This window comes from Microcebus murinus, chromosome 6 (assembly GCF_040939455.1).
Source record: "Microcebus murinus isolate Inina chromosome 6, M.murinus_Inina_mat1.0, whole genome shotgun sequence".
NCBI lineage: Eukaryota > Metazoa > Chordata > Mammalia > Primates > Cheirogaleidae > Microcebus > Microcebus murinus.
Genome location: NC_134109.1, coordinates 50,257,279 through 50,284,340, shown reverse-complemented (window position 1 = coordinate 50,284,340; position 27,062 = coordinate 50,257,279). Strand labels below are relative to the sequence as shown.

Below are 27,062 nucleotides of genomic sequence, written 5' to 3'. Positions count from 1 at the left end.
ATATCTCTTAGTTGTTTAAGGCAGTATTACTTAATTGGTACCATTTAGTACTACATGAATTTTAGATTCATTTTGATCATTTTATAATCATATACATTCTTGGTAATATGTTTTTATATATAGTTTAAAATGTGCGTATATCTTACATAAAATATAATATTTATTTTTGAATATTATACATAAATACTGAAAAGCAGAAAAAATGATATAAAAATTACCATTAAATTAAATCACTCAAAGGTAACCTCCTTAACATTTTGGTGTATGTTATCTCAAGTTTTTAAAAAGAATATTTACCTACATATATACAGTTATATGATACAAAATAGTTTATCCTTCAAATTTTTAGAGGAATTTTATTTAATTATTTATACACAAGACTATACATATGCATATTTTATACAAGTGCATGAATATGAGTACCCACTTTTTAGGAAAAACCTATTAATACATTCTTCATATCATAGCTGAATGACTTTGGCTTGGTCTCTAAATCCCTCTTTGCCTCCCTTATCAGGTAAATGATGACAATTAGTGTCAGTTTGTGAGAATTAAAATTAAAGTATGTAAACTATATATTATGTCTCATACATAAGCACTATGTTTATTATCTATAAGAATATTCAAATATTTCTCAATTTTCCTAATTATATGATAGATTATATTAACACATCCCATGATATTGAACTAATATTATATTACATGAATAAATTTTACTTGGTAATAGACTAGTATTCTTTAGGAATAATGTATATATATTTATCCAAAAAGTTCTCTTGTTTTCTTTTGTAGTTTTATCTTTTGGTGCTACATTTTCACTTTTTGTTTCAAAATCTATTATCTTCTCTTTTTCTCCTTCAATGTGAGAAATAATCTCAAATTTGTCCTCCACAGTATTGACTTTATTTTTCATAGAATAGATTCATAGAATAGATCCTTTGTTTCTAATGTCATCATTATCTTGCTATTGTGTTATTTATAATGTTACATCCTTTTCTGATCTCATAGAGCTCTATCTTTTATCCAGTTCCTTCTTTTTCTTGGTTTACAGTTCTATCATCTTATCTTCTATTGTTTCATAAAATTCAGATTCTTGTGTATTTATAAAGCATATACTGTACAAATTATACTTTCCCCCAAACTATAATAAGTCTTTTTCAACAGTATATGCTGCTTCTACTATGTGCCATGTTAGCCTCTTTTTATTTTGTGCAATGTTCACTGGTGTCTTATTTGTTCTCACGCTTTTTCTCTATTTTCTTTCTCTTTATTCATTTTTAAAATTTTTTTATTTCAGCATATTATAGGGGTACAAATTTTAAGGTTTTGAATAATGCCATTGCCGCCCTCCCCCCACAAGTCTGAGCTTCAAGTGTGACCATCCCCCAGATGGTGCACATCTCACTCATTATGTATGTATATGCCCACTCCTTCCTTCCCCCTCCTACATGCCCAATACCCAATAAATGTAATTCCTATGTGTCCACTTAGGTGCTGATCAGTTAATACCAATTGCTGGTAAGTATATGTGGTGCTTGTTTTTCCACAAATGTGGTGCTTGAAGTATCTTGGGATACTTCACTTAGTAGTATGGGTTCCAGCTCTACCCAGGAAAATACAAGATGTGCTATATCACTATTGTTTCTTAGAGCTGAATAGTACTCCATGGTATACATATACCACATTTTATTAATCCACTCATGAATTGATGGGCACTTGGGTTGTTTCCACAGCTTTGCAATTGTGAATTGTGCTGCTATAAACATTCGAGTTCAGGTGTCTTTTTTGTAGAATGTCATTTGATCTTTTGGGTAGATGGCACAAAAATAGGAATATTGAGCAGTGGAACAGAACTGAGAACCCTGATATCAAACCATCCTCATATAGCCATCTAATCTTTGACACAGCAGACAAAAACATCCACTGGGGAAAAGAATCCCTATTCAATCAATAAATGGTGCTGGGAAAACTGGATAGCCATTTGTAGAAGGCTGCAGCAGGATCCACACCTTTCACCTCTCACAAAAATCAACTCATGCTGGGTAACAGACCTGAACCTTAGGTGTGAAACTATTAGAATTCTAGAGCAAAATGTTGGAAACTCTCTCCTAGACATTGGCCTAGGCAAAGAATTTATGAAGAAGACCCCAAAGGCAATCACAGCAGCAACAAAAATAAATAAATGTGACCTGATCAAACTAAAAAGCTTCTGTACAGCCAAAAAAACAGTCGTGAAAGTAAACAAACAACCTACAGAATGGGAGAAAATTTTCACATCCTACACATCTGATAAGGGGCTGATAACTAGAATCTACTTAGAACTCATGAAAATCAGCAAGAAAAAAATCAAACAACCCTATCAAAAAGTGGGCAAAGGACATGAACAGAAACCTTCCAAAAGAAGACAGAATAATGGCCATAAAACATATGAAAACATGCTCAACATCTCTAATCATCAGGGAAATGCAAATCAAAACCACAATGAGATATCACTTATCTCCAGTAAGAATGGCCTTCGTCAAAAAGTCCCAAAACAATAGATGTTGGTTTGGATGTGGAGAGATAAGAACAATCCTACACTGCTGGTGGGACTGCAAATTAGTTCAACCTCTGTGGAAAGCAATATGGAGATACCTTAAAGAGATACAAGTAGATCTACCATTTGATATGTCAATCCCATTACTGGGCATCTTTATTCATTCTTAATAGGAATAATCCTAGGGCATTTTTTACCAAATCACTTTGAGGGCTTCTTTTTTCCATTTTATTTAGAGGTTTCATTTCTCTTACGTAGCATAACCTGTTGTTTTGATTAAATTGACAGAAAATGGATCCTGATATCAAATAAATAAATGGTTATTTTTGTGAAACATTAATAAAATAATACATTTTTAAAACTATTAGTTGTAATTTGCCAACAAAATAGTGCATGCTATAGTGCATGCTATATGTCTTTCAGAATTTACTTAAAGTAATAAATATACACTTTAATGAAACACAATATATATGATTTATCATCATTATTATATCAATAATAATAAAGTATTGTATCAGTATTACATAGATGGTTTCTTAATTAGGGAATCCACTTTGTGATCAAGTTTACATTTCTTACTTAACATTTTCTTTTTTACATATGTAATATAAATACACATTTTTTTTGCCCCAGGCTTGAGTGAGTGCTGTGGTGTCAGCCTAGCTCACAGCAACCTCAAACTCTTGGGCTCAAGCAATCCTGCTGCCTCAGCCTCCTGAGTAGCTGGGACTACAGGCATGCGCCACCATGCCCAGCTAATTTTTTTTCTATATATATTAGTTGGCCAATTAATTTCTTTCTATTTATAGTAGAGATGGGGTCTCGCTCTTGCTCAGGCTGGTTTCAAACTCCTGACCTCAAGCAATCCGCCCGCCTCGGCCTCCCAGAATGCTAGGATTACAGGTGTGAGCCACCGCGCCCGGCCTACAAACTTCATTTATTTCAACTTATGTTTGTCAAATACATAATATGTGAAAAATGTTTTGCCTAGGTCTAAAAAAGCCAGGTCTGAATTATCTCAGATTTCCAGTTAGGTTTTCAAATAGACTAAATGAGCTATATTCAAATTTGGCTAGATCATACTTTAAAAAGGCAAGTATTCCTTGTTTTATTTTTTAAAATACACTAGAAGTATAACTGATTGAAGTAAATCTTTCAGATGAATTATAATTTAAATATATTATTATGTACATAGTAATAATCATATACTTATCCCAGTCAATGAATACTAACTACTTATTCACTGGTACATTTTAGAAGTGATGCTAAAAGCAATATTAAATAGCAATATTTAATAAACGTTTTTTCCAAGCAAGTTGCCAGTTCTTAACTTTATAAAAGAGAATTCAGTTCCAAAAGATATTTAAAGCTATGTCAGGTCATCTTGGTCAACAAAATTAGAACTTGTGAAATAGAATAAAGCTATTCAGGAGAAGTTAGATTCAGCAAAGCTGATTCAGCACATTATTATAGTGTTATTGTGAAAAAATTCCAGAGTGAATATGATGGATTGTGTTAATACCCCTTGAAAGTAATTTTAAATTGTCAGAGACACTATTTATGCTTTAGTAGGCACTAGATACCAAAGTTTATGAATTTAAACATCCCCAAGGACTTTCAAATGCTATACAGTTATATAACACAAGTTTGAAGTAGCTAAGCAAAACTCAAATTGTCTTTTTCTTTTCCTAGGTTTCCTAATTTTTATCTTTTGATCACCTTTCCTGAAGAGTCAGGTGCTAAAGCTAAGAGGACTTTGCTCACCTCTTATTCTTAAGGATTGCAGGCAAAAAGCTAAATGATCTAAGTGCTCTTTTATCTTAAGAGTAATGGCCAAAACTTTGGGGTCATTCATGGCATTATTCAACAGCACAATTCCTATTTAAATATTATTTTGTATAAATTATTGCATAAATTGTAATTTTCATAAATAATATTTATCATTACTATTACCTATTACCTCTGTTTTTTGCTAAGTTCTTAACATAATTTGCCTTTTAATTATTTTACTATAACTATGTATTTTATATATTTTAGAGAAATAAATTATGTCCTAAAATGTGCATGCATATTTCTAATAGATTCTTGAAATTGCCAAGTTCACGTGAATTAATATGCGAGTTGGTTTATCCTAAGACATGGAGATCACTTGCATATATCACATTTTTCTTATAAGCAGTAACACAGACTTATTGAGTTTCACATTTCATGAAAGATGAAGAGGTGCCAAAACCATACAGCTCTAGGCCAGATCTATGTATATTGATAGGTAGCTGTTAGCATCATTTGTTTTGTACACACATTCAAAATGAGAAATTATAAAATCATTTTCTGCTTGAATAGAAACAGCTGCATGCATCCATTGATATTTTTTTCAACATATAATTGCAATGACATCTTAAATTAAAAATGTCAGTTTATTTTCTTTAGTCATTACCATGCCTTCTGGTATCCAGTTGAATCTGTACATTAGTGTCCAATAGACTTTCCCCCAAAATAGCTTTCATCAAGCTTTCTATTTCTCTGATGTATGTCAGATCCCGTATGTAGACCTTTTCCCTGTTTGGTTCTATCACTCTCTCTACTCTCCTGTAAGGACAGTATTCTCCATTGTCACCCAGTTGTTCTATCCACCTCTCACCTTCTGTAACCTTTGTTTTCCACTTCCTATTTATTTACCTCATTTGGAAGATGCTTTTCATTTCTTCTCTTTCATAGAAACTTTTACTTTAACCCTGTTGTCCTCAGTGTTTTCTCCCTTGTTCACCCATAGCACAGGTCTGTCATACACTTTGATATTTCTGACTTTTTTTACTCAGTAATTTATTATCCCAAATATATGAAAAACTATTTGATGGATAAGAAATTTTTACCATACTTCTCTTTTATCTGCTATAGAACCCTTAATGCCACTAGGTACACAGCATATGCAATTCTTCCTTTTGACAAAAATGGATTAATTCAAGATCTAAGGGTAAAAAATACCCATAACAATAAATCCTTACTTTCAATGAAGTTACTTTTGAAAGCTTGTTACACGGGGTGAGAATCAAACACTTAACTCATCTGAGTACCATTAATTCAACTGATGGAATAATATTGTCTACTTATTACACTGGAAATGAGACTTGTGTATTTTGAAACACCAGCATTTCTCAGTCAGTTCTTATCATTAATTTTTTTCAAACATACTACCTTTTACTATATATTATCTAAGGGACCATCATCAATGAAGAATTAAATAGGAGAAAATATTAGAGGTAGTTGGTGGTTCAAAACTGGGTACATAAAAGGTAAATGCTTTAGAAATGACATATAGTTTTACTAAAGGGTCTGTGCAAATGTCTGTAATAAGATTTTGACTATAAATGGTTATAAATCATGGTTACATCCACCTCCTCTTTTATTTTTATTTTTATTTTTTTTGAGACAGAGTCTCGCTTTGTTGTCCAGGCTAGAGTGAGTGCCGTGGCGTCAGCCTAGCTCACAGCAACCTCAAAATCCTGGGCTCAAGCAATCCTCCTGCCTCAGCCTCCCGAGTAGCTGGGACTACAGGCATGCGCCACCATGCCCGGCTAATTTTATATATATATATATCAGTTGGCCAATTAATTTCTTTCTATTTATAGTAGAGACAGGGTCTCGCTCTTGCTCAGGCTGGTTTTGAACTCCTGACCTTGAGCAATCCGCCCACCTCAGCCTCCCAAGAGCTAGGATTACAGGCGTGAGCCACCGCGCCCGGCTCCACCTCCTCTTTTAAATACATCTCATTTAACAAAAGAGTTTACTGAATGAATGCCTTCCATCTACAGCATTATTTTCACATTAATGGCATTGGCATTATAAGTATTAAACACAAACAGGACTTCACTGAGAGCACTAATTCTTAACAGAAAGAGTGACTTAATATCAGCAATTAATATTATCAAACAGCCCATGGTTTGGTAGCTAACCTATCATATCTAAATGGAAAATCCTTATCTATTCCTTCAGCCTCCTGGAAGTTGTATAGATTCAAAATTGACTTGTACTTAATTTCTAATACCCTAACTGAATGTCTTACTCCTTGGGTAAGTGTAAATAAATCTTAAAGTTTTAACTGTGACTGAAAGACAGTATATCATTGAAAAGAGTCATAATTGTCTAACAATAAAAAATGGGTGATACATTACTTGGAAGAGAGATTCTTCTTTGAAATAAAGTCAAATATGTTGTATTACTTATCTATTGTGCATCAAAAATTTACCCCACATTTTTTGGCCTAAAACCAGAAACATTTATTATTACACAGTTTCTGTGGGTCAGGAATATGGGTAAGGGTAGCTGGGTGCCTGTGGCTCAAGGTCTCTCATAAGGTTGTGGTCAAACTTCCAGATATGATTCCAGTATAATTTGAAGACTCAACTTGGGGAGGATATATAATACTTTCAAGCCCTCTCACTTGGTTTTTGGCAGGCTTCACTCCCTCACAGGTGTTGGACTATAGATACTGATTTCTTCTTAGCTATTGATCATGGTTCTCCCTTAATTCCTCACCATGTGGACCTCTCTACAGGGGTGTCTCATGACATGGTAGCAGTCTTCCTTCAAAGAAGAAATCCATGAAAGAGAGAGAGAGAACACATGCCCAAGAGTTTTTATAATCTAATCTCTGAAGTGATATCCTATAACTGCTTCCTTGTTCTATTTATTATACTGAGTTGATCATTCCAGCCCATATTCAAGGGGAAAAAATAACACAAGAATGTTAATAGTAAGAGGTTGAGATTGTTTGGAGGCAACTGAGAGGTTGTCTGCCTCACTGGTACAATTTGTTAGTTAAATATTTCATCAAAATTGATTAAAGAAAAAAACATATTTCCAAATGAAAGCTATACTGTGTTACTCTTAACAGTGTATTCATATGTAAATGATACAATATCCCACTATTGATAAAAATATAAGATGATTTTGGCATTCCTGTGGCTACTAATAGGAATTTTAATTCATAATATATCAGCTGAATTGCTAATGTTCTTGAAAAGAAATTGAAACTCACATGAGGGCATTAGTTATGACAAAAGCTTATTAAAAATCAGTAAACTATATACTTCATTTATTTCTGAAAATGACAAGTGCGTGAGATATAAGCATCATATTATATCAGGAAATTAAAGATAAAAATACAAAAGGCACTTATGAATGCATTCATTGAACTTAGAATGGATCAATACAGTTGTGCCTCTAGAAAGCTAATTTCTCTGTGGAGCAAATTGGGGCAAAGGAAAAGGAGTTCATTAATGAAGAAACATGAGAGTATAAAAAAGAACTGATAAAGCAGAGAGATTTGGGATTGTAGAAGGACTTATTTTAAAAGGAAAAAAGAGTTAATAGAAAGGATAAATTTAGAAATACAAACATCATAGGGAAGCAAATTTTATGAAGAGATGGGAATTTAGAGCTCTGGTCAGGGAATTAGCCTTGAACTAATGTCACTTCCAGTGAGGTGGGAAAAAATAAATAGGTATGAATGTGGCTTCTGATACATTCCTACATGTAGGAATAGGAAGTCAACATGAAAGTTGCCTTCCTAAGAGTCTCTGTTTTCTCTGCAAAATAGATATAGAGATTAGGTTATAAAAAGTCTTAGGCATGTGTTCTCTCTCTCTCTTTCATGGATTTCTTCTTTGAAAGAAGGCTGCTACCATGTCATGAGATACCCCTGTAGAGAGGTCCACATGGTGAGAAAATGAGGGTGAACTATCATCAACAGCTAGCAAGAAATCAATATTTATAGTTCAACACCTGTGAGGGAGTGAAGCCTGCCAAAAACCAAGTGAGAGGGCTTGGAAGTATTATATATCCTTCCCAAATTGAGTCTTCAAATTATACTTGAGTCTTTTGTGGAAGCTTGACCACAACCTTATGGGAGATCTTGAGCCACAGGCACCCAGCTAACCCTTACCCATATTCTTGACCCACAGAAACTATGTGATAATAAATGTCTCTGGTTTTAGGTCAAAAAATGTGGGGTAAATTTTTGATGCAGCAATAGATAAGTAATACAACACACTTGACTTTATTTCCAAGAAGAATCTCTCTCTTCTAAGTAATGTATCACCCATTTTTGTATTGTTAGACAATTATGACTCTTTTCAATGATATACTGTAGTCCTTTAGTCACAGTTAAAACTACAAGACTTATTTACACTAACCCAAGGAGTAATAAATGCAATTAGGGTATTCGAAATTTGGTACAAGTCAATTTTGAATTTACATTTCCAAAAGAATGAATAAAACTTTGAATGAAATTTGTAAAACCAGTGATTACAAATGCTTCTTGGATTTACAGATGAATGAGGGTCTGAGAAAAAAGTGTACAAAGAGGGAAGGTTTTAACTATGGGGAAATCTCCCTAATAAAGTACCACATCTAGTTCTAACTGATTACTCAATCTCTGGAACAGGTATTTTTACCTAGATTTTATTAAGTGGTTTGCCTGTGCCCTGCTAAGGGACTCAAGTAATAGACCCTGACACCCAACCTGCGACTTTCAGCTACCTGATTAAGCTAAGAAATGGCACAGGGTTAAAATGTTAAATGTTTACTAAGACACAGAGAACTGCCATCCCCAACTCCACCCCTGAAATAATCACAACAAAACTAGTAGAAATTCAACCAGACATCCATTGACAATAAAGAGGATAAGAATACCAATTGTAAAGTTAAAAGTATATTAAAATTATCTTGGGATACAGCATACATATGCAGAAATTTTGAAAGGAAGACTTAAAAGAGCCAGTCTCATAAATAAATACATATTTTATCCTTTAAAGTAATTTAAAATATTGGTCCTGGAATTATATATTTAAAAACTAATAAAAATGCCTGTTCTGAGGTAAATTGAAAGAAGAGCAAATCCATGAAATATATTCAAGATAGAGAATAAAATATACATGATCAACTAAAGGGAGGAAGTAGAGTTGAGCTAATCCTACTTTTGTATTACAAAGAGTTCATAACCTCACGAGAAATAAAATGGCTTAGCAACTGTGTGAAGATTTGTTTCTTTCATAGTTTATATGGTAGTGAACTCATGAGTGCTCTCATTGCTTTTGAAGGGTTTTTCCAGGCTAGATTCTGTTTTACAGTAATTTTACCCATTCCCATAATGTTTATTTTCCTAAATCAAAGATCTTATTATGCTTTTTTGTTTGCACAAAATCTGTAATAACTCACCCCGACTACTAAATAAGTGTCACATACTTAGCTAAGCTTTCATGACACTCCAAACGGTATTTCTGCAGAGTGGTTAAACAGACTGTGTGATCAGCTTCCCCTATTTGGATTATGGCTTCGCTTCTTATCAGCCATATGATGGCATGGAAATTAAAATTCTTTTTATTTCAGTTTTCTTAGCTATAAAACAGGATAATGATTTTAATGGGCACAAATGTTTATTGTGAAGATTAAGAGAAATAATCTATGAAGTATTTTGGTCCCTGATGAGTACTCTGTGAATGTCAGCAATTACTTTATTATTATTGCTATTTGAGATTCAAAGTAATCTGAGATTATGTGTCTGCCATCTGATAGGAGACATTTTATATGTTTATCTCATTTAACTTAAACTACAGCTTTCTGAAATAGGAATTAGTTTCGTTATACAGATGAGAAAACTAAGATACGAGGTTCAGTTTTCTCCACTGTAAAAGACAGTGGTTTTACAAACTTATTAAGAGGATCACTTAGCTTAAGTAATACAGTAGTAGGTATATATTATGTGCTTAATTTTATTAGTTTATATCAATATATATTTATATTATTATTTTTATTAAGTTATATAAAGACACTGATGTCATCCTAACTTCCCATATTTTAATTCCTCATTATCAAGGCCTTAATCCTCTCTGTGCTAATCTCCACCTGTTGAAAACATGCCCCTCTTGCCAACCCAGGAGAAATGTTTTCCTTTGTTTTGAAGCATTGCCTCATATCTTGACCAGATACAGATTCACAGTTCCTCGTCTACCCTCTGTGGGGCCAGATATTCTTCACTACTCAGAATTTTGTCTTATGTTAGAAAGGTAACAGAGGATATCTCTTATATATTATGTGATATCCCCTAGAATGGTCTGGAACAGAATCCAGTAATATTTTTTGCAGCAAATGGTATAAATAAAGACTACAGAGAGGTTCATATCAGTTAAGAGCATATAGCAGGCTAACATATACTGCCAAATAATTAAATTTTTTAAAAATTTGGTGTTCAGTTTTCTGGGTTTTAGAATTGCACATAAAGAATTGCAGACCTGCTTGATCTTCTCCCCATCCTCACCCCCAAGCCCACAGAGTCTCTCTAGGTCCATTATCAGGGATATATGGTATTCTATCCAGCACAGTGATATAATTACTTATCTTAGCCTCTATTACTGTGTGTGGTCTCTAAGGGCCAGGAATGTGTCTTCAACTTTGTATACTCTTTAGAATCCGCATATTCTTAATTGTACTGAGTGTGTTAGGGATTGTACAAGAGAAAAGTCACACTAATATTACAAATATGTGGATTGTGCTAAAAGTAATTGCCAATATGACTACATGAAAATATTCCTTTTCATCACGATTAATATGCATTGAGTCACTATTCAAGCATATTTCTTTAGACAGAAACAACCTAAATTATGTTATTTCCACAAGATCTCATAAAGTATTTAATCATTGATGATCTGCCTGAATTAAACTCCAAGAGGAAATAGGTAATGCTCTAAAATTTCAAATTCTAATCTAAATTTGGGAAATTAGATGATAGGAAAAAATTCTTAGTATCTCATTTTGCAATTTCCAGGTAAGTCATTTAAAAAGTCAATTACAGCATTCTTTGACAAAAATTGTTTCCATGCTGTGTGTTTCAGAATCTTTCTTCTTAGCTATGATTTACTTTACATATAAACAGTAATTCTTGTCATCTCACCTATATGTTGTCCATACATGTGATAAAAGAAGCTGAAACAATATGCAGTGTTTGTAGGTCCATAAGGATTTTTGGGAGCTATGCTGAAAACAGGGCTGAGAAGTCGAGCTTTTTCACCTTCCAATCTGGGTCGTGATGTCTCAATGTACATATAAAAACCTTAAGACAGATAAAATAAAATGCTTAAACACATTATTATTCGACAGCATCAAATTTCAAATCACTGAGAAATTTTAGAGTTTTTAAACAAAGTAAAGACTGATAGGATTTTCATCTCATTTATACAATCTGTATGTACATACATAACTAATAGTGGATTTAACATAAAGAATAAGTGATCTACCTAAAGACAAAATATATAAAAACCTGAGAATTGGAAATTTAAACTTGAATTATCAAAAAAACCTTCCCAATCTGTCAAGTATATTTATCCCTGAGTTCTAAGAAAAAAATAAATTAATATCTACAAATTTTAGAAATATCTAAATTATTAATACTGTATGTAAAATTTAATGTTTTATTTTATAATCTTCAAATGTATACTCAAATATTCTCTTGTAGCTCATATTAATAGCATTTGTAAAAGTCTCTAATTGCTATGAACATAACACTCCATACCCTCATACCTTCTTTGGAGCCACTACGATCAGCATTAGGTCCTGTATTAGGAGTATATTTTGTATTTCTTGTTGCAGTACTTTGTTTTGTCCAGTCAAAATTATCTGTATCATCTTGGGTGAACAAACAAATGTTACCATCTTCAAATCCACAGTGAAATTCTCCTGTTAACAAATTTTGATTAAAGTAAATAATATTAATTAAATTAATACACACATTATAATACTTTTATAAGAAAAATTTAAAACATTATATATAGCAATAATAATACATGATTGTGATAATGGCAGCAGAGCCATAATAGTGCACAATATTACAACTAAACATAAAATTATTCCAATTTTAATGAAAAATAAAAATAATTTTATATGTAAATCTGTCTCTTAATGAGTAATTAAAACTCAAGCCATTTTCCTCTGAAATACTCAGATAACTGAAATTAAAGAATACAGTCATGCCTGAATTGTAAATATAAAAACAATCAAAACAAAACTGTCAATTGGAAAATTACTTTTATTAATTTACCTGATGGTATTTTAAAGATGTATACCTTAAGTTTATAATTTTTCATGCATGTCTAGAGATGCTTTCACATATATCCATTTGCATAAATGGAAGTTGCTTAGGCAAAATAATAGCAAATTATTTTGAAAAGTAGTCATCTGTCATATTTTATATGAATGTGGGTTTTTCACATTCATTTACTTGATTTGGAGTAATAAATGATTCATTTCCATTTACTTGAAATGTAGTAATAAAAAGACCTTATGAAGACCCTAAGTAAAGACTGTGGTTTCTTTGATGCCTACCATACGCTGAGTCCAGACCCAACACAAGCTCAGAGAGAGACCTTTTCAACTATCCCTGAAATGTGGGTGGTAATAACATTTCTAAGTATCAAAGGTTTTCTTATTGGGATGTACCCTGCTTGAAAAATAGGTGTAAATAAAGAAGTTGATAAGGTCCACTAGACACATAAACAATGTGTATCTTTAATTGAGAAAAATTAAATTGGAGTACATTATTTCAATTAAACTAATAATTCTAGAAAATCACAGTATTTCTTACTCATGAGGCTCACTTAAAAGAAAACTTTGGCTAAGGTCAGCTATTAAATGATAAAGCCAAACGTAATCCAGATTCTCTGGAATTCATGCAGATATTAACATCTAAAGAACAGATTCCCATTTGAGTCCCAACTTTTCCCCCATTCTGCCTGCAAAAGGTTAGATTTATCAGATATCCCTGGCAATGGAACCATTGGTTGGGGTAATATACTTGAAACAATTCAAAACTATTGGAATTTACATATGAAAATTTAAAAAAGGCTTTCCCTTTAAATTTAAGAAATAAATTTTTGTTTTCTTTTATTTTTGCTGTTCAGATTAAACACTTGCTGTGCCTCTTTGTATTTATTTATATTCTACATTCTGGATAGGAGGATTACAGGGAATGTAAAGGAGTTGAAATCAGTAAATTTCTAGCTAAACGATATTGCACATAACATATTTATTAGACACATATTTGTATCACAGATCTTGCACAAAACAAGAAATTACCTTTTGATGCTATCAGTTGAAAATATAATGATGTCAACTGCAAGTGCAGTTCTATACATGCATCAATTTATTTAAATGCCTTTTAGGTACAATATGAGATTCCTTTAGTTGTTACTTTGCAGTCGCAATAATCCCACAAGGTTACTGCCTGATTTTAAATATTTTCAGTTGTTTAATTATTATATACATTATATATGGACAAAAATATATCAGATACAAATGTGAAGACTAGGGACTTCAGTTTATAGATTTGCTGCCAAATCTTTATATACATTATCTAAAATTATGTATAATGAATTTAGATAACACTTTTTAATGACATCTTTTTGTAATTTAATTTAAACTTTTTTAAAAAGAAAAACTTGGCTTTAAAAATGAACAAAACAATTTTAAAAACTAAATATTTAAGTTTTTCATGATAAAATTAAGCAACAATATATTTTAGCTTATGAAAGCTACAAAGTTAGATATGCCTAAAATTTTTCAAAATTTAGGTTATTTTATATTGTATAATTTGTTTATATTATTATAACTGCTACAATAATTCAAATCACACATATACATAGGCTATATCAATATTTATTTACTTCTGAGGACATATATCTTTACAGTAAAGAAACCTATTACTAGAGGGGTTTTATAAAAAGTTGGTTGGAAAATGGAAAAAGCAAAACAACTTGTCAGAACCATAACAATTTTATGATTATCCTGTCATTTTAAATGAGATAATTATAAATACGTACAAAGCAGTTTGTTCTTAAAAAGGCTTATTAGAATAAAGAATATTTGATAGATAATGAAAATGCACATAACTGTATAAACTCATCAAAAGTCAATGTAATATTAAATATTAAAAGATCTCATAAAATAGAAAAGTAATAAGGTCCAGGATTTTCACAAGGATATAGAGCTGAGAATTTAATAGATCTTGAGTTTTTACTGATTTTCTCATTACAACATGATTTTGGCAGACTTTCAGGGGCTACACAGGAATAAATAAAGATATTTTAAATATTCTGTACTACATAATCTCCAAAGGTTTGCTTTATTTCTATGAATTCTTCCCAATATTGTGAAGAAAAAGTTGAAACTTAGGAATAAGAAACCTGATACTCAATGGGCCTCAAGCATTAACTACCTTCCTCAGTCATTCCATAACCTCCAAAAATCTAACCTTACATTCAAAAATATAAAGTTCTCATGGATTGATATTTTAGAATGGGTTTTCATGGTAATTCTTTTTTCTTTTTTAGTTCAAGGTTGTTTTCCAAGGATAGAGAGGTTTTCATACATGGGAATATTTTTCAGATATATACATATGTCATCTTGTACTCATAACCTTTAATATAAAACAAAATATAAATAATTTTTCAAAATATCAAAAATTTAACAATCTCACAGATTTCATAACCTAAATCAGACCAAATACATTGGAGTTTAATGTTCTATGAAGAAAAATATTGATTAAATCATTCAAACACCAACTTTCTAAACAACCGTAGTCTTTTATGAATGGAATACAGTAATTCAAAGAATGAAAATCAAAGAAACATATAACAACAATAAAATTGATATGCAATCCCACAAAAAATAATCCCACAGTTACTGAAAGAGCAAATATAAAGCAAGTTGGGAAAATGACTCCATAATTAGGAAAATATATAAACTTAAATTATCAGTATTAAATAACTCATGTTTATATCCATATCTTTGGAATTTAAAATTCACATTTAATGTCAATTTTACTGATTCTAAACTATTGTGTTTTAATAAGAAAAGTTGCTAAATAATCTTTGTATGTTTATACATGTTCCATTTTTCTTACTTATGAAATACAGTGCCATTGGTAAAGTGAAAATATACTTACTTAAATGAGGATTTACAGGAGCTACAAGAAAAGCAAAAAACAAAAACAAAATAATGTTAGCATGGCTTGAATGTCTTTTATAAATAAAACTCTAATCAGTGTCTCATAGTTCCTTACCAAAACTTCATGTTCTCCCCCACGGTGGCCATGGAGAATTATACCTGCAATCCATTTTGTTCTAGAGGATTGAATACAATCTACTTTGGAGCTCAGCAATAACAGCCTCAAACTACCAAAAAGATCAATGCTAAATAGTATAGAGGATTTGTTCATTTTTCAAGGAATAGTTTTGCTGACCTTTTATATCTTAACAAGTATTAAGCAAAAAAAAAAACCCAGATATCAAAACTAAGGCTGATAGTAGGCCAACCTAAGGTTTAACAATGAAAGCAATTATCCAAAAGAAGTTACACTTTTGTTTTTTGCTGTTTTCTACTCCTAGTGAGAATAATATGGTAAAGATGAAAATAAAGTAACCCTTATATCATGTTATAATATGGGTCTTAAATAGTTACGTCAATGTCACTTTTATTACATTAAAATACACATACATGTGCATGCACACAGTTTTCAAAAGATAAGCAACACATTTTGTGTGTGTGCATCAGAATAAATATTTGTTTCAGAAAACTAATTATGGTGGCAATAAAAATGCCAATCGATTTTTACCCAAAGAGAAATGAGTACTTTAAGTTTTACTAAAGCATCAACAAAAATATATCTCACTTAAGAAACAAAATGGTATCCGTAAATATCGATTAGGCATTTATCACTCTGAGAGAAAAGTCTATTCTGAATAAAGGAAAGCATTACTGTGGTTCCCAAGATTACAATAGGCAGTTAGTCTCCCCAGCAGAATTTTATGTCTATTTTTTCATTTTCTTAGTATTTCCCATTTTATTAACTTGTACAATGTTAGTAAGTTGTGATAGGCAAAAACACATACACTTGCACAAAGCATGTTCATATATGTAATAATTGCTACTTTAATACACTGACAGAAATTTTAACAAACCAAGTTTTTCAATTATTTTTGCTATTTCTACATAAGGAAGACAATTCTTATTACCTTAGTTATTTTTCTGATTCTGCATTCCACATTACAAATTATGAAAGGATTAGCAGAAAAGAGGCTATACATTTACTAATTCTAGTGAAAGTGGACTAAAAATAAGTTTCATTTTCTTGCAAGATATCAGTATATTTTAATTTGAAAAATAACTTGAAATTTCATAGTTAATATAAAATTATAAAAAATTCTATGTACTACCTACTGTTCAAAGAAGAATCTTTGAATTATAATTTAATGCTAAGAAATGTCATATTTACATATAACCTGTGACCAGAATGAATTTTAACTGAGTCTTCTCCAATAATTTCGTGACAAAAATCACTATAAATAGCACAGTTAACTTTGTGAAAATTTGCAATTCTAAATATTGTAGTGAGTCCATTTTTTCTTTTTTCATTTGAACTTGCATGCATAATTTCTTATAAATGTCCATTATAGATTAAATTATGTCCCTAAAATATTCATACCATGAAGCCTAATCCCAAATGTGACTGTATTCAGAGATCAGACCTTTAGGAGGTAACTGAGGTTAAATGAGGTCATAAGGGAGTGGTCCTAAATCAAGGAGATTGCCGTCCTTATAAAAGGAGGAGGAGGAGGAGGAGGAGGAGATACCAGAGAACTCTCTCTCTGCCATGTGAGGATAAATAGAAGGCAGCCATCTACAAGCCAGGAAGAAAGCCCTTACCACAAACCAAACATGCTGCCTCTTTGATCTTAGACTTCCCAGATTCTATAACTGTGAGAATTAAACTTCTGTTGTTTCAGCTACCCTAGTCTATGATATTTTGTTATGGCAGCCCAAGCAGACTAATACAATACCTGTATATAATTAAAGTATAATTTGCTCAAATCTATATTATATAAAAGTAATTTAAATTAAAATGTTGAAGATTTTAATATGTATACCTAAGAATATAAAAACAATTTTTAAAACACATAAAAGTAAAAGTAAGGTCTATTTTCCATCCACATCTATTTTTCATTTTAATTTATTGTCTCAGAATTTTCAATAAGAACTAATGAGCTTATCATTTTTTATATATCCTTTAAGGAAAGTGATAATGATGTCCTAAACTTAGCAAAGAAGTAAAGATCCTCTGGCATGGAGGAGTGAACCTTAGTTCCAGGCAGAGCTTGTCATTTCACATTTGTTTAACTTGGCAGGACACTTAATTTTTCTGGATCCTAATATCTTTATGTTTTAAGGGAATGGATGTTAATGCATGCTTTTTAATGCCCTCCTATCAAATAGTCCATAATTTTTTAGGGCAAGGAAGCATAAACATTACATAAAAGGAGATAATAATTCATATTTTATAAAACATATGAAACCAGAAACTTTAGAAAAATATACTCAGACATTATCTAATAGTTTGCCCAATAGAATTATGACACTGACTCTACTATATCACTAAAATTAAAAAATTAATATTTTAAAGGACCACATTTAAGAAGAGATATGACATGAGTCTAATGTTTTTATATTACCTAATAGTCCATGATTACTTCACTCTATATTATACATCTTAATTTTTTAATAAAAATTGAATGAGTTTTTAATAGTTTCACTTTATTTTTCACTTTTGACAGTATTTACTGCTTCCCTCTTGAGTAGAAAAAATATAATTAATGCTAAACACAATGGAGAACTTTAACTACAAAAATTATACTATATTATAATCTTTTTAACTCAAGCCCTGATAATCAGTGATAGAAAGAATAATATTCTACTGAAGCAATGAAATAAATATAAACTATTTCACCAGTGATTCATTCAACCCTGAAAACTACATTGAAAATTCTAGATCTAGCATTTAACATTATAATTCTAAAACATGCACAATTTCACCTTTTAAAATTTGAAATCTCTTTAGTATACCCTAAAATAACAACATATCTGATTGTCATTGTTTCTATTTGAGAACTAATTCTAGATAAAATTTAAGATCAACTTTTAATTTTTCACAGTTCTATACTAGTTTCTATTTTTGCTCAAATAGGACATTGAAATGATAAAGAAATATTTCATGCATATAATTCATAAAGGTACAGTATCACGAACATACACAAATATCTAGATATTTTTAACAGTGGCAATCTGAAGCCAGAATAACCACCACTACCAACAACAAAGTCCAGCAACTAAGATGTCCTTCAATAGATAAATAAATAAACTGTGGTATACATTTATGGAATGTTATTCAAAAACAAAAAGGCACGAGCTATCAAGGCTAAAGCGACAGGAAAACATCTTAAATGTGTATTGCTAAGTGAAATAAGCCAGTCTAAAAATGCTGCATGCTCTATGATTCCAAGGATATGACATTCTGGAAAAGGAGAAACTATACAGACAGTAAAACGATCAGTGGTCACCAAATTTGGAGTGGGGAAAGATAAACAGGCAAAGCACAGGGGATTTTTAGAGCAGTGAGACTATTCTATATGATACTGTCATGGTGGATAAAGAAATTATAATTTGTCAAAATCCATCTAACTGTCCAATACAAATAATTAACCTTAATGTAAACTATTGACTAGAGCAATCGCGTATAAACATTTGCTAATCAATTGTAACAAATGTACCACAATAAGGTAAGATTTGTTAAGAATAGGAGAAACTGCATGGGGGAAAAGGCGCTCTCTGCACTTTCTCCCTACTCTTCTGTAAATCTAAACTGCTCTAAAAATGAAGCCTATTAGTTAAAAACAAACATTTTGATCATGTTTCCTAATTTCTAATGATGTAAATTTTAAAGTCATTAAGAATTTGAAAAGATAAAATGCAAATAAATATTACATCACAGGGATCAAAAATAATCAAAAATAAAGGAACATTGCTGACATTATCACATAGGTGCAATATTAACTAAGCATTATGCCATATCTCCACATTTGTAATCATATATTACAATTTATGATGATTAAGGTTTGGGTATTTTTTTGTTTCTTTGGGTATTTTTTTTTTTTAGTCATCTGGCAGATGATCCAAAAAATCAATATGCTAAATTTTATTTTCTGTCTAAATTTGGTAGAGAGTTGCAACCTAAATATTCTATATTATTTAATATGCAAATATGTAATTTAAAATAAAAAGCTACTTACCACTATATTTGATTACACGAATTGTTGAATCCCCTTCACCAAATTTGGTGAGAGGAGTCAGTCGAACTTCATAAGCTTCTGGTTTAATTAGCTCAGTCAAGTTATATGTAATTAATTCTCCCTTTTGAATATTCCCATTTATTTTAATCTCCTGTTCCCACCAACGCTGCTGTCCAGCCTGAAATCAAAACAATTATATGATAATGTTCCCAGTATTATTTTCAGAAGTACTTATTGTGTTCTAAGAAAATGGAAAATTCAATTCTGAAATGCAATTACATTAGAAAATATAGTACTTTATATGAATATATTTTATTCAAGTTCAAGTTTCTATAACAAGCAATACGTTTTCCAGATATTTGCAAGCATATGTTTGCAGGTAATTGCCAAATTGCCAGAGGTTCATTAAATAGATTTAATATGTCATCTAATATTAAATAAGAATCAGAAAGTTCAAATATGTGTCTCTGATCCAGATGTCTGTAGAGATGTAAGTTTAACTACTTCTTACTTAACATATTAATAGCATATGAGACTCTTGAATACCTGCAACTTCTTTATCATGTTAATAAGCATATGTATTGGATATATAACAATTGCCAAGATGTGTTGTAGGCATTAGGGTATAAAACAATGAAGACTCAGTTTCAAGTCTGTTAAAAAGAGAGACATAATAAATAATAAAATAACTGTACAATATAAAATGATTTCAAGTAGTCATATAGGCAAAAAATAAAAAATTACAAAGTGATAAAGAGGGATAGTGGGGAGATGGGTCGAGGGGACTCTTATTTAGGTAATCAGAGGACACCATAAGAAGGTTACTGGGAAGTTAAGATGAGGGCTAGGAATTTACCATTGGACTTGGCAAGATGGACTTGATGATGATCTTGAAATAAATGCTACCAATGAAGTAATGCAGATGAAAACCTGATTGTATTAATAACAAGTTAAAAGAAGAATGGGTTTCATGATACCTTCCACAATGTAAAGGAGTTTTACAATACTTCACACACTAAAAAACACAATGCTCAGACAATTTTACAGGACAGTTATATAAAATATTCAGGAAACAAATAATTCTGATCTCATATAAAATCTTTAAGAGATTTAAAACAAGAAAAAAATAACTCCCCATTGAATTCTATTTAATTTAAACCAAAAAGATTAAGGGCAGTACAACAAAGAAAAATTACACATACATAAACCAAATTCATCAAGTTTTAAGGTTTATGTTTCATCTAGTATAGTTTATCTGGAACAGATGCAAGAATTGTTTAACATTAGGAAGTATGTTAATGTAGTGAACTGGCAAAAGAACATATTTCTGATATCTGGGAGAAAATTTGGGGAAACTTCAACTCTTATTTGCAATAAAACTATTAATAAGCTAGTAACAGAAGGAACTTGATTAATCTGAAAAAAAGATATAATACAAATCTAGAAGATGCTTTATTAATAGTGCTTATATATTAGAATTATATTTCATTAAGAATCACAAATGAGAAAAGAATGCTCAACATTATTTATTCAAAATTAAAACAATAAAGTATAAGATAATTGAAAAACAATAAATCTGTAGGGCTCTCTACATAGAGATCTTTCTCTCTCTCTCCCCTCCACTCATACACATATATTTGGTTTTGCCACCTGTGAATAAGTCATATATCTCCATTTATTTTAGACTCACTTGAATATCTTTTACTAGTGCTTCAATGTTTTCTTCATTAAATTTAAGCATATGATTTATTAAATTTGTTAATAGGTAACCCATAGATTTGTTTGTTATTATAAATTATGATTTTGTTTTATTTTAAGCTATTTTGCTGGTTTATACGATTGTGGTGCTTTTTGTATTTCCTTATATTCTACTATATATATACCAATATATATTATATATGTACTCTCTATATATGTATTTATATTCATGTATATAGTGTGTAACAGTTGTCCTATAATATGTGTCTGATATTAATTTTCATATCTGAAATTTATGGTGTCCTTGTTCATAGTTCTTTTCTCCTTGTATTTTCTCAGTTATTTTTGACTGTATGCTTCTCATGTAGCTTAAAATTCTATTACTGGGGGTTCTTTGGGGCGTTGAACAAAGACATATTCCTTTAAAGATGTATCTTTGTTTCTGACATGCTCCTAAGGGCATCAACAGTGTGGCCCACTTCTACTTTGTGAAAACCTTTGCTGTCACAAATTAAATTTGAGAAGGTCTCTTGCTTTGGGCAGGACTTGTGTTTTCATTGCTGTCTGCCTCAACACTGCTAAACTATTAAGAATCAAAGTTCAAGTTTATCTGGGTTGGCAAACAGCTTTGGGCAAAAAAGTTTAGGCAGGAATTCCATTTATTACTTTGGATTGCCATTTTCCCTTGGAGTTTTATCTAATACACTTTCTCTCTCTTTCTATGTACACACACATAGACACAGACACTATATTTACATTCACATATATACATATGTACACATACTATATATGAATATACATGTATATAGGTGTATATATATTTATATATTTGTATATTTGTTTTTCAAAGGTGAATTAGTCCTAATTATATAGCATATGCTGTTACATTTCTGGAAATGAAAATCTGAAATGTGTGTGCTATTAGCACAGTCTGAATAAGTGACAAATAAAATAATGGAATGAGACAGAAAGCCCATATATAAATATGTGGAGTTGTCTGCACAGAAGAGGGAAAAAGATATACTACTGAATTGGTTATGCATATGGGGGAAAGTCATGAATTTGATCCTTATTTCACATCTTATACAGAAAAATCAGTCTCAGGAGGATGAAATACTAAATTTAAAAGAAGAAATTTAAATCAGTTAGAAAAAAATATAGAAGAATGTCATTGTGACCTCAAGTAATATTTTGCTTTCTTAAACAGAACAGAAAAGCATGACTCATAAAAGACTGACAAATTAGTCAATCTTAAATTTGACATTAAAATTAAAGATTTCAAGTTAAAAATTTGTTATCATCAGTATTCCCCATTAAACAGGCAAAATGCAAGCCAGAAATTTTAAGAAGATATTTGCAACATATACAATTAACTCGACTTTATTAAAAACACTTGTAAGTAAAAATGAAAAAAAATTCAGTAGCAAAATGAACCAAATAAGAATTTCATAGATGAAGAAATCCAAATAACTAATTAGAGAAGAGTCTCAGCTTGACAATGAATTCAGGAAATGGAAACTAAAGCCACATTTTCCACCATCAGAAAAGCAAAACCTTAAAAAAAATTAACAATATTAAGGTTTGGTGTAGATATAAAACAATGACAATTTTTTTGCATGTCAGAACCAGGGGTGGGGGGTGGGAAACAGATGAGATTTTACACTACATGCAAGCTAACGATTTAATGTACAGCAGTATCGTTGATATTAGCAGAAGACTGGAGACTGCTTGGTGAAAGAAAAGGACTCATGACACAGCATACATCCTAAACTTTACTTTAGCATTGATTCTTTGGGGCTCCAAATTCCCACAGGGGTCATACAAAAATGCCCAGGTGGATGGTGCACATGCCTTGGTTGTGCATCATATCTGAGGGACCCTGAGCTTAAGAAACCTTAGTTTTTTATAATTTACAAGTAATCAAACCTGCCCCAGCCATTGCCCAAAAGGGAGGCATCTTTATTACACTGGACATTAAACATACCTTCCCTCTGCTCCAGAGGGAGATACTATAAAAGATGTTTGCTATGCAAATGGCCTTGAAAATATAGAGCATAATAAAAGGATAATAAGTGCCACTATACACAAGACCTGCGGAAATGCAAGATATCCATGAAAAATTGTCTTTCAAAAATATATTAGGGATGAATATGCAAACTGATATACATTGGAGGAATTTCAATTCAATAAAATTCAATAAAAACATTACAATGAGAACAGGAAAACTCTTATACTCAGAAACAGGAATATTCATGGCATATGAAATATGCCATGAATATCATATGGATGATCTAAACAACCATCAAGAAGAGGCAGAATAATCAAATTGTAGACTTCATAAAATGGAATACAAACTATAGCACGTAAAAGGAACCTAAGCTACACACATCAACATGAATGAATTTCACAAAAGTAATATTGAGCTAAAATTAATTTTGAAGAAGGCATATTATAAAATGGAATTTTAAACCATACATTTTGAAGAGGAATATGTAAATATGTCTGTATCAGAGTGTAAAGAAATACAAAGGAATAATAAACACTAAACAAAGGACTTCAACTCTATTTGTTGATTTAGGCTTTTTTTTAGATTGGTGGTAGATTTAAAAATTATGATTATATTATTTTGTGTATGCTTGAAATATTTCTCTCTCTTTTTTTAAGAGACAATTGGAGAATAAGAGTTAGAGACAAGGACTTCTGAATTTTCTTAAAACTCTTTCTCCCTTGAATTCTAAGACAGTGCTCTCTCTCACGTATTACTTCCTACACTAGCACCTTTGGCTACTCCTTCTCATGCTCTTTCTGGACTTTTTCTGAGTTCCAAATGTTGATGGCCTCCAGAATTTCATATTTGGTGTTTTTAATACTATGTATTAGTGCTTCTCATGTTTGAGTATGCATGACAGTCACTGGGCAACCTTGCTAACTAAAATTCTAAGTCTAACAACCAGTAATTATGCTTTAATGAAAATGAAGTCTATAAATTTTTAAAAAGCATCTCCTCTTCCACAAGCCATTTGGATGCAGATACTCCAGGGGCTGCATTGGGCATGGCACAACTCAGTCTTGCTAACCACTTCATTGATACCAGCAGCTTCTTCTACTATCTCTGAAATGATAACTCCCTAACTTGTATCTTCAGGTCAGAAAATTAAGGGAAAAAAACTACTGATTTCTGTACATTGATTTTGTAACCTGAGACTTTGCTGAATTTATTTATAAATTCCAGTAGTCTCATGGCAGAATCTTTGGGGTTTTCTAGATATAAGATTATAAGATCAGCAAAGAGTGATAGTTTGGCCTCTTCTGCCCCCATTTGGATGCCCTTGATTTTCTTCTCTTGTCTGATTGTTCTGGCTAGGACTTCCAGCACTATGTTGAATAGAAGCAGTGATTGAGGGCTACCTTGTCCGGTTCCAGTTTTAAGAGGGAATGCTTTCAATTTTTCCCTGTTCAGTATGATGTTGGCTGTGGGTTTGTCATACATGGCTTTTATCATTTTTAAGTAAGTCCCATCTATGCCTATTTTGTTAAGTACTGTTATCATCAAAGGGTGCTGAATTTTTTTGAAAGTGTTTTCTGCATCTATTGATAGGATCATATGGTCTTTGTTTTTGCTTCTATTTAGGTGGTGAATTACCTTTATAGATTTGCATATATTGAACCATCCCTGCTACTCAGCCACAAAAAAACAATGGTGATTGGCACCTCTGGTATTATCCTGGATAGAGCTGGAGCCCATTTACTAAGTGTAGTATCACAAGAATGGAAAAACAAGCACCACATGTATTCTCACCATCAAATTGGTATTAACTGATCAACACTTATGTGCACATATAGTAGTAACATTTACTGGGTGTTGGGAAGGTGGGATGGAGGGGGTGGGTATATTCACACCTAATGGGTGTGGTGTGCACCATCTGGGGGATGGACACGCTTGAAGCTCTGACTTGGGTGGGTCAAAGGCAATATATGTAGCCTAAACATTTGTACCCCCGTCATATGCTGAATAAAAAAAAATAAATAAAAACTGGATCTAGTACTCTTTACTATGTCAAAAGCACTGTGTTAACTGTATTATGATAACTCTCATCAGTGGCTGCTTCAAAATTTGGTTAGACTCAAAACGCAATTTTATCCTTTGCTTTCCCTGAATTTATTGTTTCCTTAGTTGTCTTTATCAGAGTTTTAAAATATTTAGTTATAAGACACTTACAGCATTGTGGTGGTGGTTTTGTTTTGTTTTGTTTTGTTTTGTTTTGCATATGGATTATAAGACAGAAATTATTACTTTTTATACCTACAGTGTCTGGCCATTAACTTGATAAAGATGTGATGAGAATAAATTTCAGAATATGGTGTATATTTAACTATTAGTATATTGCAAACTGTGCAGCAAGAAATACAAGTTATTTCAGTGACAACTGTATACTGTCACTGAGTTTACATTCAGTGGTGAAGAATATAAAACTCAATTTCACAGAAAGTAATTATCTTTTGTAGATAGTCCTGCATAGTTAATACTAGATACTAGGAAGTTTCTACCAGTTCTGGAGGTTAAAAATTCTATAAAATAATTTAATATAAATGACAGTTTCTTTTATTGTCTTTAGATTGTAGATGTTTTAATGTATGAACTAAAGGAAAAGTGCAGTTATTTCAAAAGATAGATAAAAACTGTTTAAAGCCACAAAAATATGTACAGAATAATTTGGTTTTTATATATATATATATATATATATATATATATATATATATATATTTTTTTTTTTTTTTTTTTGAGGCGGAGTCTCACTCTGTTGCCCAGGCTAGAGTGAGTGCCGTGGCATCAGCCTAGCTCACAGCAACCTCAAACTCCTGGGCTCAAGCAATCCTGCTGCCTCAGCCTCCCGAGTAGCTGGGACTACAGGCATGCGCCACTATGCCCGGCTAATGTTTTCTAAATATATTAGTTGGCCAATTAATGTTTTCTATTTATCCTAGAGACGGAGTTTCACTCTTGCTCAGGCTGGTTTCGAACTTCTGACCTCGAGCTATCTGCCCGTCTCGGCCTCCCAGAGTGCTAGGATTACAGGCGTGAGCCACCACGCCCGGCCAGAATAATTTGTTTTACTATTATCTAAACACATTCAAATTTAACCAAGGTATACATTTCTGGATGCTAATAATTTTAATACCATTCAATATCTTTATTAATAGAAATTAATTTGTATTAATAAAAATTAATGTTTTAATTTGTATTAACATCCCAAAGGAGAGACTGAGGTATCCTGTTGTGATAATGAGTGTTCTACTCAAGTAATTATAGTTGGCAGATACATTGATGTTGTTACTTATTACAAACGTCAGCATATATAACTTCATATGCATATTAAAAAAGCAATAACTGATTCCAAGTCTTTAATTTAAATCTATAATGAAAGTATATACTTCAGCAGTTGGAGGAATAAGCAATTAAATACTTTATAATGTATCTCAGTGAGCTGTGCAGAATGTAAAAATAAAAAAAAATAAATGCAATGTTTGCACAAACACACAAAAGGAAATAAAATATTATTCCAATGATTGAAAGTATTACCACGAAACCCTCAGAGAAGTTGGGATCCAAACCATACTATAGATGATAGTCCAAGATCACACCTATAGCATGCAGA

At 31.6% G+C, this 27,062-nt stretch overlaps 1 protein-coding gene across 2 annotated transcripts in view; it reads right to left on the bottom strand.

Annotated features, from left to right (window-relative positions):
- MDGA2 (MAM domain containing glycosylphosphatidylinositol anchor 2) overlaps window positions 1–27,062 on the bottom strand; it is a 777,981-nt gene that overhangs the window by 29,501 nt on the left and 721,418 nt on the right. For both annotated transcript variants that reach the window (XM_076004050.1, XM_012746557.2), the window contains 4 exons: window positions 19,708–19,885; window positions 15,531–15,551; window positions 12,113–12,268; window positions 11,487–11,645 (listed from right to left, as the gene is read on the bottom strand). In XM_076004050.1, coding sequence (XP_075860165.1) covers window positions 11,487–11,645; window positions 12,113–12,268; window positions 15,531–15,551; window positions 19,708–19,885 — 514 coding nt within the window. The remainder of the gene's footprint in view (window positions 1–11,486; window positions 11,646–12,112; window positions 12,269–15,530; window positions 15,552–19,707; window positions 19,886–27,062) is intronic.